Here is a 13907-nt window from a genome sequence, read left to right as displayed (position 1 = left end):
AGACTGAAATATATGTCTATGAATGAAATTCTTATAATTGTGCATGTAAGGAAGTGCTGCTCTGGAGTGCATCTTCTCTATCATGCTCCAGGGACAGACTGACGAAAGATCTGAAACTATAACTCCAGAAGCAAAGCATGGGCTAGGACAATGACAACATTCAACTACAAGCCTAAGCCTATATACTTAACTAGGCCCATCCAGTGTCACTGATTGAGTCATGAGAGATGGCAAGTCTCATACTCCCTCTGTTCCTAAATACTTGTTGGGGAGAACTAGACTAGTTCTCTCCAACAACAAGTATTGTGGTACGGAGGGAGTAGATGCCAAGTTTGATTTTAATAAAAGGAGAGAGGTATCTACAGAGCGAAATCAACATTTATGATCCCAGATGAGCAAAATAGCTTAGTCTTCTACTTACAGAACAAAGCTTACATCAGTCTACAGGCTGTAAATCATGTCCACAAGATCAAAATTTCAAACTATGTGCTCATTTTCTAAGATCAAAATAGTAACATTTTGAGACATGGCAAAACAGTGTATATCTGAAGATGCAGCAAACTATGAAGAAAAAAAGAAGACGATGTAATACAAGAAGATGATTCAGTTAAGACAAGAGAAACTATCTGGAGTACCACTGTAAATAATACAGCTGTTTAGTCCAATTCTGAGGACATCTGGCAAAGATGCTCTAAAATAAAAAATACTACCCCCACTACGAGAAAACTACGCTGCAATGAGATGTGATACAAAATCAAAGTCCAGATTGGCCATAGCCCAGCGCACCTTTCAACACAACAGTTCAGTACTTTGAGAAGCGCAAACTGTAGATAAAATTCATAGACATGTATAACCTTATTCAAGAATTGAAATGCTAAAATCAACTAGACATAATCAAATTAGATATTCCAAGGGGCAACTTATCGTGTTTGCTGATATGTGCTCATCAGTCCTAACTGAAAATCCCAAACCAGACAAACTGCCAAAAGTGGGGATGTACTCTAACCAGACAGTGTACTGATTCTAGGGACAAAATATCAAGGATCAAAGTCCACATTGGCCATAGCCCAGCGGACGTTTCAACACAACAGTTCAGTACTTTGACAAGGGCAAACTGCAGATAAAATTCATAGACAAATAACCTTATTCAAGAATTGAAATACCAAAATCAACTAGACATGGACATTTCAAGGGGCATCTTACTTTTTTTATGTGTGTGCAAGAAAATCCCAAACAAGACAAACTACCAGAAAGTGGCAGTTTACTCTAACTAGACAGTGTACTGACTGACTCTAGGGACAAAATTTCAAGGATCAAGGTGATGCTTATATGTTAAACGTTTGCAGTAATATCAAAGCATATACTCCCCCCGTCCGGTATTAATTCTCACAAAAATGGATGTATCTAGACGTATTTTAGTTCTAGATAAATCCATTTTTATCCATTTCCGCGACAAGTAATTCGGGACGGAGGGAGTACAACACAACCATAATGCACCTGAAACATGCAAGTAGGTCAGAACTATGTGAAATACAAACAACATGTGCAACGTATTATGATGCTCCAGGACCCAGCCAGTAGTTTCTGTGTTCACCTACTCAAGTGCATTGTAGACTTCAATTTGTTTTCCCTTTATACGCAACAAAAGGATCCTACAGGACAAAAGCAACAGGACGTGCATACAGGTAACGTGGAATAAGTCAGAACTCAGAGCAACAATTAACATCATATGAATCAACAAACTGAATCACAGTCAACTTCTTTTACCAGACAGAAAGTAAACATCTAGATACAACAATAGCTACAGAGATACAATGAAGAACAGCTCATCTTAGGAATGTATTTAAGTACAATCAAGCTGCTGCATTGCTTGACACACGCACACACACACACAGGGTGGTTGATACCAAATTACAGTAACACAGAATGTAAGCTAACTTTAAACAAAAATCAAAAGGGTATGGGCTAGATACCAGTCTATCGCAATTGTCTTGTGAAAAGCATTTTTCCTGTGGAAGCACAATATAACACCTGTGTAGCACTGGCAGGGAAAAGGCCGCCAAATCTTGGTACTCATAGCTCAAATTCATCATCCAACTTGAGTGCTTCAGCTGCAGCCTCCTCTTCGTCATCATCAATCGCAAAGTATGGGTTATGCACCTCAGGCCGGAACCTGTAGCCAGTGAATACATAGAATGCAAGGGTGGCAATCTCTCCAGCCACGACGCTAGTCCAGAGGTACCGGTACGAGGTGATGGTCACCAAGGCGTAGACCACAACACGTGTGAAGTAAATGTAGCAGATGACAACCACGTAGTACTGGCGGAAGAGGGTGAGCTTCATCAGGTTCACGGCCGCTTTCCCGTCGGAGCGGGCAGCCTCCCGGAGGTTCTTGATTGACCAGACAATCGGGAAGAGAATGGCGCAGCAGCAGACCACATCGACCAGCAGGAATATCTGCCTCCAGGTGACCCAGTCTCTGGCATACGGGCCAGATTCATCGATGACCACCTGCGCAATGTTGGCCACTACCTGCAGCGGGATGACCACCATGAGCACCTTCTTCTCACGGTCCGCCAGGTAAGGTTTGAGGAAGGACCAGCCAGTGCCGATGAGCACGATGAGCGTGAAGAGCGAGATCCCCTTGAGGAAGCTGAAGATGTAGAAGAGCACATCCCAGCCGTGGGCGGTGCCGGTGCGCTCGATGTAGGACTTGTCCTCGGCCTCGGCGAGGAGGTTGAAGCCCTTGAGCACGAGCACGGCGAGCATGAAGTAGTGGATCCGGAAGACGGCGGTGCGCTTGCGCAGCAGGATGGAGACCCAGGCGGCGGCGAGGGCGGCGTAGACGACGCAGAAGAGGAAGTAGATGGAGGGCAGCGCGGAGGAGCCGACGGAGAGGTAGGTCCGGTCTCTGGTGAGCGGGTCGACGTTGTACATGGCGGAGCTGACGTCCATGGAGAGCTTGAGGTCGCCGCCGCCGGTGAGGCAGTTGGCGAAGACGAGCGTGTACTGGCCGGGGTCGGAGACGCGGAAGACGTGGGTGAAGGAGGAGGAGCGGGCGACCTCGACGCCGGCGGGGTTGGCGGGCGGGCGGAGGCGGTCGAAGGAGTAGGCGAGCTTGACGAGGTCGGACTGGAGCGCGCAGGTGACCTCGAGGTCCTGGAGCTGGCGGAGGACGTGGACCCAGGCGTCGAGGGTGGAGAGGAAGAAGCCGAACTGGGAGAGGTCGAGGTCCTGGGAGGCCGGCGGGTCGAAGGCGATGCCGGAGACGTTGAGCTCGAGCACGCCGTGGCGGGAGAAGCCGAACTCGTCGAGCGGGATGATGGTGCGCGGGTCGCCGCGGATCGCCGTCGAGCGGATCTCGGCCGCCGCCGGGACCGCCAGCAGCGCGAGGACGGCCAGGAGCGCCGCGGCGAGCGGCGGGGCGGCGGCGCCGGCCATCGGGGGCGGTTGGTGCGATCTGAGGGGGGAGGGGAAGGCGAGATTTGGGATTTGGGGGGCACGCGGTCAGGTCGCGTGATTTGTCGGTAAAGGCGACGGGCGGCCCGACGAGACGACGAGGAGGAGACTCCTCTCCTCTAGCTAGCCGCCTCTTTTAGAATTCTTTAGCTGGAATTCCTCATCCGGTTCACAGCATTTCCAAATCTCCATCTCTTCTCTAATTTTTCTATCTCTATCTCTATATCTTCGAATATATATTTATATCTATGCCTACTACTTCCTCCGTTCCTAAATATAAGTCTTTTTAGAGTTTGTATTGAAAAACTACATACGGATGTATATAGACATACTTTAGAGTATAGATTCAATCGTTGAATCTATACTCTAAAGTATGTCTATATACATTCGTATGTAGTCCATTAGTAAAATCTTTACAAAGACTTATATTTAGGAACAGAGGAAGTATATGTTTACATTCTATCTACATAATATTCATGTATTGGAGTACATCAAAAAAGAAAAGAAAAATGTGTTGTAGGTCCTATTGGAGTTGTGTCAAGTTAGTCTTAAATCTTTAGGAGTGCATGTTTGAGTCCTAAAACTATTTAGGCCATTTATCGAAGGTCATATACATCTCTCGTCAGCCTTGATATGCACGTGTGACTGACTGGTTGGCCACCATCCATATAGCAATGCTTTGAACATATCCCCTAAAAATGTATCTTTTAATTTTGTGACACCTAGACAAACATGAGCATCTATCCAAGCCCCGGTAAGATCGCGTCGGAGAAGTTACAAGAGAGAAGGACCACGTAATTAGAGAAGAGAACTTTTGGGGTATTATGCAAAATATTGCTTACCTGGTGGTGGTCAACCAGCCAAGCATGCAGGACAAAGCTGGTCAGGGGTGTATAGGACCTTCGTCGATTTTATTAGGCAATTTTAGGACTCAGGTAGGAAGTATTAAAGATTTATAACTAACTTGACACAACTTCAATAGTTGTAGGACTTAGGATGCATTTTAGTCTAGAAAACTTGGTGGTGGAACCCCTCCTACAAGCCTTGGACCTCCCTTGGACCTATATATATGTGAGGTGGCAACCCCTCAATTGCATCTCTCTTTGCGCGAAGGATGCCCCTCATGAAAAAGTTTTGTTGTCAAGCTGGTCCACATCCTCTTCTAGTTCTCCAGCATAGTTTCATTTTGGATGGCGTAGCCCTGTCGGTTTGGTGTTTCCGTGTGCATGGATATCGACAGAGACATAATGTGTTTGATCTTTGTTCGAGGGGAAAATTTGCGGTTGGTAAGTTGTAAATCACAATTGTGGGAATCTACATCAATTGTCTGCACCAACACATTTTATGTTGCATTCTTGTTGGTAAAGATCATATTCAATCTCATTTGCATCTTCATAGTGATCTTGGGAGTTCGATTTGTATGATGATTATATTTTATTTTTTGCTACGCATCCCAACACTTAATGCGTAAATTTAAACAAAAATCTCGATGACTTATATTACCAAATCTGTTAACGATTTAAAGAACAACAACCTCAAGTTATAGTCTCATAAGATGAGCCATCTGCCTTCTTATCGTCTATCCTTTCCTCCCCCTCTCTCATGGCCCTCAGTGACCCATGTCAGGATGTCGCCTTGACTTGGTTTGGTGTTTCTGTAGTACCATATAATACCATGCATGGTGCTTAACTGGATTTTAGAAAAAATAATTGGTTTTTACCTAAGAACATGTGCTCACTTGTGGAGTGCATGCGCTTAATCTTACACCTGTAGGGGAACGTCACACGGGAAATAAAAAATTTCCTACGCGCACGAAGACCTATCATGGTGATGTCCATCTACGAGGGGGATTTCGGATCTACGTACCCTTGTATATCGCACAGCAGAAGCGTTAATAAACGCGGTTCATGTAGTGGAACGTCCTCACGTCCCTCGATCCGCCCCGCGAACTGTCCCATGAACCGTCCTGCGATCAGTCCCACGATCCGCTCCGATCTAGTGCCGAACGGATGGCACCTCCGCGTTCAGCACACGTACAGCTCGACGATGATCTCGGCCTTCTTGATCCAGCAAGAGAGACGGAGAGGTAGATGAGTTCTCCGGCAGCGTGACGGCGCTCCGGAGGTTGGTGGTGATCTAATCTCAGCAGGGCTCCGCCCGAGCTCCGCAGAAACACGATCTAGAGGAAAAACCGTGCAGGTATGTGGTCGGGCTGCCGTGGCAAAGTTGTCTCAAATCAGCCCTAATACCTCCGTATATATAGGTGGGAGGGGAGGGGCCTTGCCTTGAGGCTCAAGGAGCCCCAAGGGGGTCAGCCGAAGGGGGGAGGAGGAATCCTCCTCCAATCCTAGTCCAACTAGGATTGGAAGGTGGAGTCCTTCCCTTCCTTCCCACTTCCCTTTTTTTCTCTTTGATTTTTTCTTATCCTGCGCAGGGGCCTCCTTGGGCTTGCCACCAACCCACTAAGGGCTGGTGCGGCACCCCTAAGTCCTATGGGCTTCCCCGGGGTGGGCTGCCCCCCCGGTGAACATTCGGAACCCATTCATCATTCCCGTTACATTCCCGGTAATGCCGAAAACTTTCCGGTAATCAAATGAGGTCATCCTATATATCAATCTTCGTCTCGGGACCATTCCGGAAACCCTCGTGACATCTGTGATCTCATCCAGGACTCCGAACAACATTCGGTAACCAACCATATAATTCAAATACGCATAAAACAACGTCGAACCTTAAGTATGCAGACCCTGCGGGTTCGAGAACTATGTAGACATGACCTGAGGGACTCCTCGGTCAATATCCAATAGCGGGACCTGGATGCCCATATTGGATCCTACATATTCTACGAAGATCTTATCGTTTGAACCTCAGTGCCAAGGATTCATATAATCTCGTATGTCATTCCCTTTGTCCTTCGGTATGTTACTTTCCCGAGATTCGATCGTCAGTATCCGCATACCTATTTCAATCTCGTTTACCGGCAAGTCTCTTTACTCGTTCCGTAATACAAGATCCCGTGACTTACACTAAGTCACATTGCTTGCAAGGCTTGTGTGTGATGGTGTATTACCGAGTGGGCCCCGAGATACCTCTCCATCACATGGAGTGACAAATCTCAGTCTTGATCCATACTAACTCAACGGACACCTTCGGAGATACCTGTAGAGCATCTTTATAGTCACCCAGTTACGTTGTGACGTTTGATACACACAAAGCATTCCTCCGATGTTAGTGAGTTATATGATCTCATGGTCATAGGAATAAATACTTGACACGCAAAAAAAACAGTAGCAACAAAATGACGATCAACATGCTACGTCTATTAGTTTGGGTCTAGTCAATCACATGATTCTCCCAATGATGTGATCCAGTTATCAAGCAACAACACCTTGTACATAGTGAGAAGACCCTGACTATCCTTGATCAACTGGCTAGCCAACTAGAGGTTTGCTAGAGACAGTGTTTTGTCTATGTATCCACACATGTATCTAAGTCTTTATTCAATACAATTATAGCATGGATAATAAACGATTATCTTGATACAGGAATTATAATAACAACTTATTTATCATTGCCTCTAGGTCATAATTCCAACAGTCTCCCACTTGCACTAGAGTCAATAATCTAGCCCTCACATCACCATGCGAATTACATTGTAATAAATCTAACACCCATACAGTTCTGGTGTTGATCATGATTTGCCCGTGGAAGAGGTTTAGTCAACGGGTCTGCCACATTCAGATCCGTGTGCACTTTGCATATATTTACGTCCTCCCCTTTGACGTAGTCGCGGATGAGGTTGAAGCGTTGTTTGATGTGTTTGGTATTCTTGTGAAACCGTGGTTCCTTTGCTAAGGCAATGGCACCCGTGTTGTCACGAAACAGGGTTATTAGATTCAGTGCGCTCGGCACCACTCCAAGATCCGCCATGAACTGCTTCATCCAAACACCCTCCTTAGCTGCTTCCGAGGCAGCCATGTACTCCGTTTCACATGTAGAATCAGCTACGACGCTTTGCTTGGAACTGCACCAGCTTACCGCACCCCCATTAAGAATAAATATGTATCCGGTCTGCGACTTAGAGTCGTCCGGATCTGTGTCAAAGCTTGCATCGACGTAACGTTTTACGGCGAGCTTTGTCACCTCCATACACGAGAAACATCTCCTTAGTCCTTTTCAGGTACTTCAGGATATTCTTGACCGTCGTCCAGTGAGCCACTCCTGGATTATTGTGGAACCTGCGTGCCATACTTAGGGCCAGGCTAACGTCCGGTCTAGTGCACAGCATTGCATACATGATAGAAAGCATAGGGGACGATGCTCATATGCTCTCTATCTTTATCAGTTGATGGGCACCGAGTCTTACTCAATTTCGTACCTTGTAAAACTGGCAAGAACCCCTTCTTGGACTGTTCCATTTTGAACCTCTTTAAAACTTTATCAAGGTATGTGCTTTGTGAAAGTCCTAACAGACGTTTTGATCTATCCCTATAGATCTTTATGCCTAGAATGTAAGCAGCTTCTCCTAGGTCCTTCATAGAGAAACTTTTATTCAAGTAATCCTTTATGCTCTCCAAAAACTCCACGTTGTTTCCAATCAGCAATATGTCATCCACATATAATATTAGAAACGCCACAGAGCTCCCACTCACTTTCTTGTAAATACAAGATTCTCCAACCACTTGTATAAACCCAAATGCTTTGATCACCTCATCAAAGCGTTTATTCCAACTCCGAGATGCTTGCACCAGTCCATAAATGGATCGCTGGAGCTTCCACACTTTGTTAGCATTTTTAGGATCGACAAAACCTTCGGGTTGCATCATATACAACTCTTCCTTAAGGAAACCGTTAAGGAACACCGTTTTGACATCCATCTGCCAGATTTCATAATCGAAAAATGCAGCTATTGCTAACATGATTCTGACGGACTTAAGCATCGCTACGGGTGAGAACGTCTCATCGTAGTCAACTCCTTGAACTTGTGAAAAACCCTTTGCCAAAAGTCGAGCTTTATGAACGGTCACATTACCGTCAGCGTCCGTCTTCTTCTTAAAGATCCATTTGTTCTGAATAGCCTTGCGGCCTTCAGGTAGTACTTCCAAAGTCCACACTTTGTTTTCATACATAGATCCTATCTCGGACTTCATGGCCTCCAGCCATTTGTTGGAATCCGGTCCCACCATTGCTTCTTCATAATTCGCAGGCTCATTGTTGTCCAACAACATAATTGATAAGACGGGATTACCATACCACTCTGGAGTAGTACGCGGCCTCGTCGACCTGCGAGGTTCGACAAGAACTTGATCCGGAGTTTCATGATCATCATCATTAACTTCCTGCTCAACCGGTGTCGCAACGACACGGGTTTCCCCTTGCCCTACGCCATAATCCAGAGGGATGAGAGGTTCGACAACCTCATCAAGTTCTATCTTCCTCCCACTCAATTCTCTCGAGAGAAACTCCTTCTCGAGAAAAGCTCCGTTCTTAGCAACAAACACTTTGCCCTCGGATTTGAGATAGAAGGTGTACCCTGCTACTGCAACAAAAGACCTTCCAACGGCGCCAGAAATAGGCACGTCGACGGGAGAATACTTGGCTTGATCTTTCTGCTGCGGCTACGCCTTAAGGGACTTCCTAGGCAAGTAAGCAAAGGATTTCCCCCGTGGCCTTGGAGCCTTGCCTTGGTGTTCCCTCGAAGCGGAAAGGGTGATGTAGCGTAGCGGTGGTAAGTATTTCCCTCAGTTTGAGAACCAAGGTATCAATCCAGTGGAGGAGTATCTCAAGATCCTGCACAAACACAAAAACTTGCTCCCAACGCTGTGAAGGGATTGAAAGCAACAAAGTAACAAAGCAAAGTAAAAGCGGAGATGTAAACGATGGATGTGAATAGACCCAGGGGCCGTAGTGTTTACTAGTGGCTTCTCTCATGAAAGCAAGTAGACGGTGGGTGAACAAATTACTGTTGAGCAATTGATAGAACCGCGCAAAGTCGTGACGATATCTATGCGATAATTATTTCTATAGGCATCACGTCCAAAACAAGTAGACCGATACTGTCTGCATCTACTACTATTACTCCACACGTCGACCGCTATCCAGCATGCATCTAGTGTATTAAGTCCATAAGAACAGAGTAACGCCTTAAGCAAGATGACATGATATAGAGGGATAATCTCAAACCAATGATAAAAACCCCATCTTTTTACCCTTGATGGAAACTACTTGATGTGTGCCTTGCTGCTCCTACTGTCACTGGGAAAGGTCCCACATGGCAGAACCCAAAACCAAGCACTTCTCTCATTGTAAGAATCATAGATCTAGTTGGCCAAACAAAACCCAAGACTCGGAGAGACTTACAAGGATCTCAAATCATGCATATAAGAAATCAGCAAAGACTCAAATATATATCATAGATAATCTGATCACAAATCCACAATTCATTGGATCTCGACAAACACACCGCCAAACAAGATTACATCGGATAGATCTCCATGAAGATCATGGAGAACTTTGTATTGAAGATCCAAGAGAGAGAAGAAGCCATCTAGCTACTAACTATGGACCCGTAGGTCTGAAGTGAACTACTCACGAGTCATTGGAGGGGCGATGATGATGATGAAGAAGCCCTCCAACTCCAAAGTCCCCTCCGGCAGGGTGCCGAGAAGGGTCTCCAGAGGAGATCTCGCGGAAACGGAAGCTTGCGGCGGCGGAAAAGTATTTTCGAGGCTCCCCTGATTTTTTGCGGAATATTTGGGAATTTATAGGCCAAAGATCTAGGTCGGGGGGCGGCCAGGGAGGCCACAAGCCTGCCCACCGCCGCCTCCCCTGGTGCCGGAGTGGGGCCTTGTGGGCTCCCTGGAGCCCACCTGGCTTGGCCCAAAGGCCCCCTGGTCTTCTTCCGTTCGGGAAAAAATCATTTCGGGGTTTTTCTTCCATTTGGACTCTGTTCCAAAATTAGATCTGAAAAGAGTCAAAAACACGGAAAAAACAGGAACTGACACTTGGCACTGAATCAATAAGTTAGTCCCAAAGAAGATATAAAAGGTACATAAAACAACCAAAGAAGACAAGATAACAGCGTGAAACCATCAAAAATTATTGATACGTTTGAGACGTATCAAGCATCCCCAAGCTTAACTCCCGCTCGTCCTCGAGTAGGGAAGTGATAAGAATGAATTTTTGATGCTTTCATGCTACCTAGCATAGGTGTCCTTTGTAATTCCTCTTATGTGACGTGAATGTTCAGATCCATTAGATTCAAAACAATAGTTTGCTATTGACATGGAAACAATAATAATTCAAGCAAACTAGCAAAGATGAGCGTGAGCCATGGTTATAGCACAACCCCGGTATTGGCCAATTAATTGTTTCACACCTTTACTTTCTCAAACCTTTCAACTCTCACGCAATACATGAGCGTGAGCCATGGTTATAGCACTATAGATGGTGTGGAATGTAGTGGAGGTTGCAAGACAAAAAGGAGAAGATAGTCACATTAACTAGGCATATCAATGAGCTGTGGAGATGCTCATCAATAGATATCAATGTGAATGAGTAGGGATTGCCATACAATTGATGCACTAGAGCTACGAGTATGTGAAAGCTCTTAAAGAAAACTAGTAGGTGTGCATCCAACTTGCTTGCTCACGAAGACCTAAGGCAATTTTGAGGAAGCCTATCATAGGAATATACAAGCCAAGTTATATAATGAAAAATTCCCACTAGCTATATGGTGGTGAAAAAACGAGAGACTCTCAATCATGAAGACCATGGTGCTTAATATGCACAAGTGTGGAAAAAGTGGTAGCATTGTCCCTTCTCTCTTTTTCTCTCATTTTTTTTATTTTGGTGGGCACTTTGGCCTCTTTTCTTCTTTTTTTGGTGGGCTTCTTTGGCCTCTTTTATTTCCTCACATGGGACAATGCTCCATTGATGATGATCATCACACTTTCAACTCAAAACTTAGAGTAACGATGACTCTATATGGAATGCCTTCGGTAGTGTACCGTGACAATGATCTAGCATGGCATAGACATTAATGGAAACATCATGCTAGCTATCTTACGATCATGCAATGGCAATGTAGACGTGGTGGCACATGTCATGGTGGTAGTTGCATGGCAATATATCTCGGAGTGACTTTGAAAAAGCCATAGTAGGTAGGTATGGTGGCTGTTTTGAGGGAGGCTAATGGTGGGTTTTGTGCACCGGCGAAAGTTGCACGGCACTAAGAAGATAGTGATGGTGGAAGGTGAAAGTGCATCTAAACCATGGACTCAACATTAGTCATGAAGAACTCATATACTTGTTGTAAAAGTTTTATTAGTAATCGAAACAAAGCATTCAACGCATACTCCTAGGGGAAGGGTTGGTAGGTATAAACCATCGCGCGATCCCGACCGCCACGCAAAGGATGACAATCAATAGACTAATCATGCTCAGATTTCATCACACAGCGGTTCACCATACGTGCATGCTACGGGAATCACTAACTTCAACACAAGTATTTCTAGATCCACAACACCTTACTAGCATGACTTCAATATTACCATAACCACAACTCAAAACTAATTGAGATGAATCAAACTTCTCTAACTATTCAATGCACATGAAGGTGGAAGTTTTCGTATCCCTTTGGATAACTACCCCTTTTGAGACTACTTTCAAAGCATATATAAACTACCAAGCCACGCACCACTGTGCTCTAAAAGATATAAGTGAAGCACATAGAGCAAAAGTATCTAGCTCAAAAGATATAAGTGAAGCACATGTGAGCTGAATTGTCTACCAAAAGATATAAGTGAAGCTCGACAAAATCACGGTGTGTGCATGTCTCTCTCTAGGTGTGCAGCAAGGATGATTGTGACACAACAGAAATAAAAGACTCCTACGATACAAGACGCTCCAAGCAAAAACACATAACATGTGGTGAATAAAAATATAGCCCCAAGTAACGTTACCGATGGATTGAAGACGAGAGAGGGGATGCCTTCCCGGGGCATCCCCAAGCTTAGGCTTTTACGGCATCCTTGAATCTCCTGGGGTGCCTTGGGCATCCCCAAGCATGAGCTCTTGCCACTCTTTATCTTTTTGTCCATAAGAACTTGACCTAAAACTTGAAAACTTCTTAACACGAAACTTAAACATAAACTCGTGATAACATTAGTACAAGAAAGCAAACCACCACTTCCTTAGGTACTGTAGAAAACTTAAATTCTACTTGTGCTGATGTTGGGTTACTGTACTTTCAATCTTCCATGGCTAATACCCCCCGATACTATCCATAGTTTCATCAAAATAAGCAACCAACACAACAAAAACATAGTCTGTTAACAGCAGACCAGTCTATAGCAATCTGTATATTTTGTATACCTCTGGTACTTCACAAATTCTGAAAAAATACGACAGTCTGAAGAATTTGTGTAGAAATCAGCAGCAAAAAGAATCAACTCAAAAGCTCTTACAGAAAAATAAAAAAATTCTTTTCGTGAGCAGAAAGTTTATGTCTTTTCCAGCATGACCAAACGATCATCCCCAAGACTAATCATAACGGTTTTGCTTGGCACAAACGCAAAAAGAAACATAAAAACACAGTAATAACAGAATTATGAAAGTGTGGAAAACACAAAACAGAAAGAAAAAGGATAAATTCGTTGGCTTGCCTCCGAACAAGCGCTTTTGTTTAACGCCCTTAGCTAGGCAAAAGTGATAGAATCATGCATAGTCATCTTTGGTGCTCAAACCATAGGTAGCCCTCATCATAGATTCATAAGGCAATCTTATTTTCTTTCTAGGAAAGTGCTCCATGCCCTTCTTTAAAGGAAATTGAAATCTAATATTCCCTTCCTTCATATCGATGATAGCACCAATATTCCTTAGGAAAGGTCTACCAAGAATAATGGGACATGAAGGATTGCAAGCTATGTCAAGTACAATGAAATCCACGGGTACATAGTTCTAATTTGCAACAATAAGAACATCATCAATCCTCCCCATGGGTTTCTTGTTAGTAGAATCCGCAAGATGCAAATTAATAGAACACCCTTCAATCTCATGAAAACCAAGAATATCACATAAATACTTTGGAATCACGGAAACACTAGCACCCAAATCACACAAAGCATTGCACTCATAGTTTTTTATCTTGATTTTGATAGTAGGTTCCCACTCATCATGAAGTTTTCTAGGTATAGAGACTTCTAGTTCGAGCTTCTCTTCAAGAGATTTCATCATAGCATCTACGATATGCGCGGTAAAGGCTTTGCTTTGGCTATAAGCATGTGGAGAGTTTGTAATGGATTGCATCAAAGAAATACATTCAAACAAGGAGCAATTATCATAATTGAATTCCTTGAAATCCAAAGTGGGAGTTTCATTACTATCCAAAATTTTGACTTCTTCTACTCCACTCTCCACACCTTTATCATCAAGATAGGTGGACTCCG

General features: G+C 44.4%; 1 protein-coding gene across 1 annotated transcript; it reads right to left on the bottom strand.

The window, feature by feature from the left end:
• Positions 1–1707: 1707 nt before the first annotated feature.
• On the bottom strand, positions 1708–3646 carry LOC123407906 (protein CANDIDATE G-PROTEIN COUPLED RECEPTOR 7). Its single transcript, XM_045101148.1, has one exon. The coding sequence runs from the start codon at positions 3439–3441 to the stop codon at positions 2074–2076; it is 1368 nt and encodes a 455-aa protein (XP_044957083.1). The 5' UTR covers positions 3442–3646; the 3' UTR covers positions 1708–2073.
• Positions 3647–13907: the final 10261 nt, after the last annotated feature.

Source organism: Hordeum vulgare, chromosome 7H (genome assembly GCF_904849725.1).
Source record: "Hordeum vulgare subsp. vulgare chromosome 7H, MorexV3_pseudomolecules_assembly, whole genome shotgun sequence".
Lineage (NCBI taxonomy): Eukaryota > Viridiplantae > Streptophyta > Magnoliopsida > Poales > Poaceae > Hordeum > Hordeum vulgare.
This window is presented reverse-complemented; position numbering and strand designations above follow the sequence as displayed.

Coding starts and splice junctions, on each gene's coding strand:
- LOC123407906 (XM_045101148.1), bottom strand. CDS start 3,441: ATGGCCGGCGCCGCCGCCCCGCCGCTCGCCGCGGCGCTCCTGGCCGTC.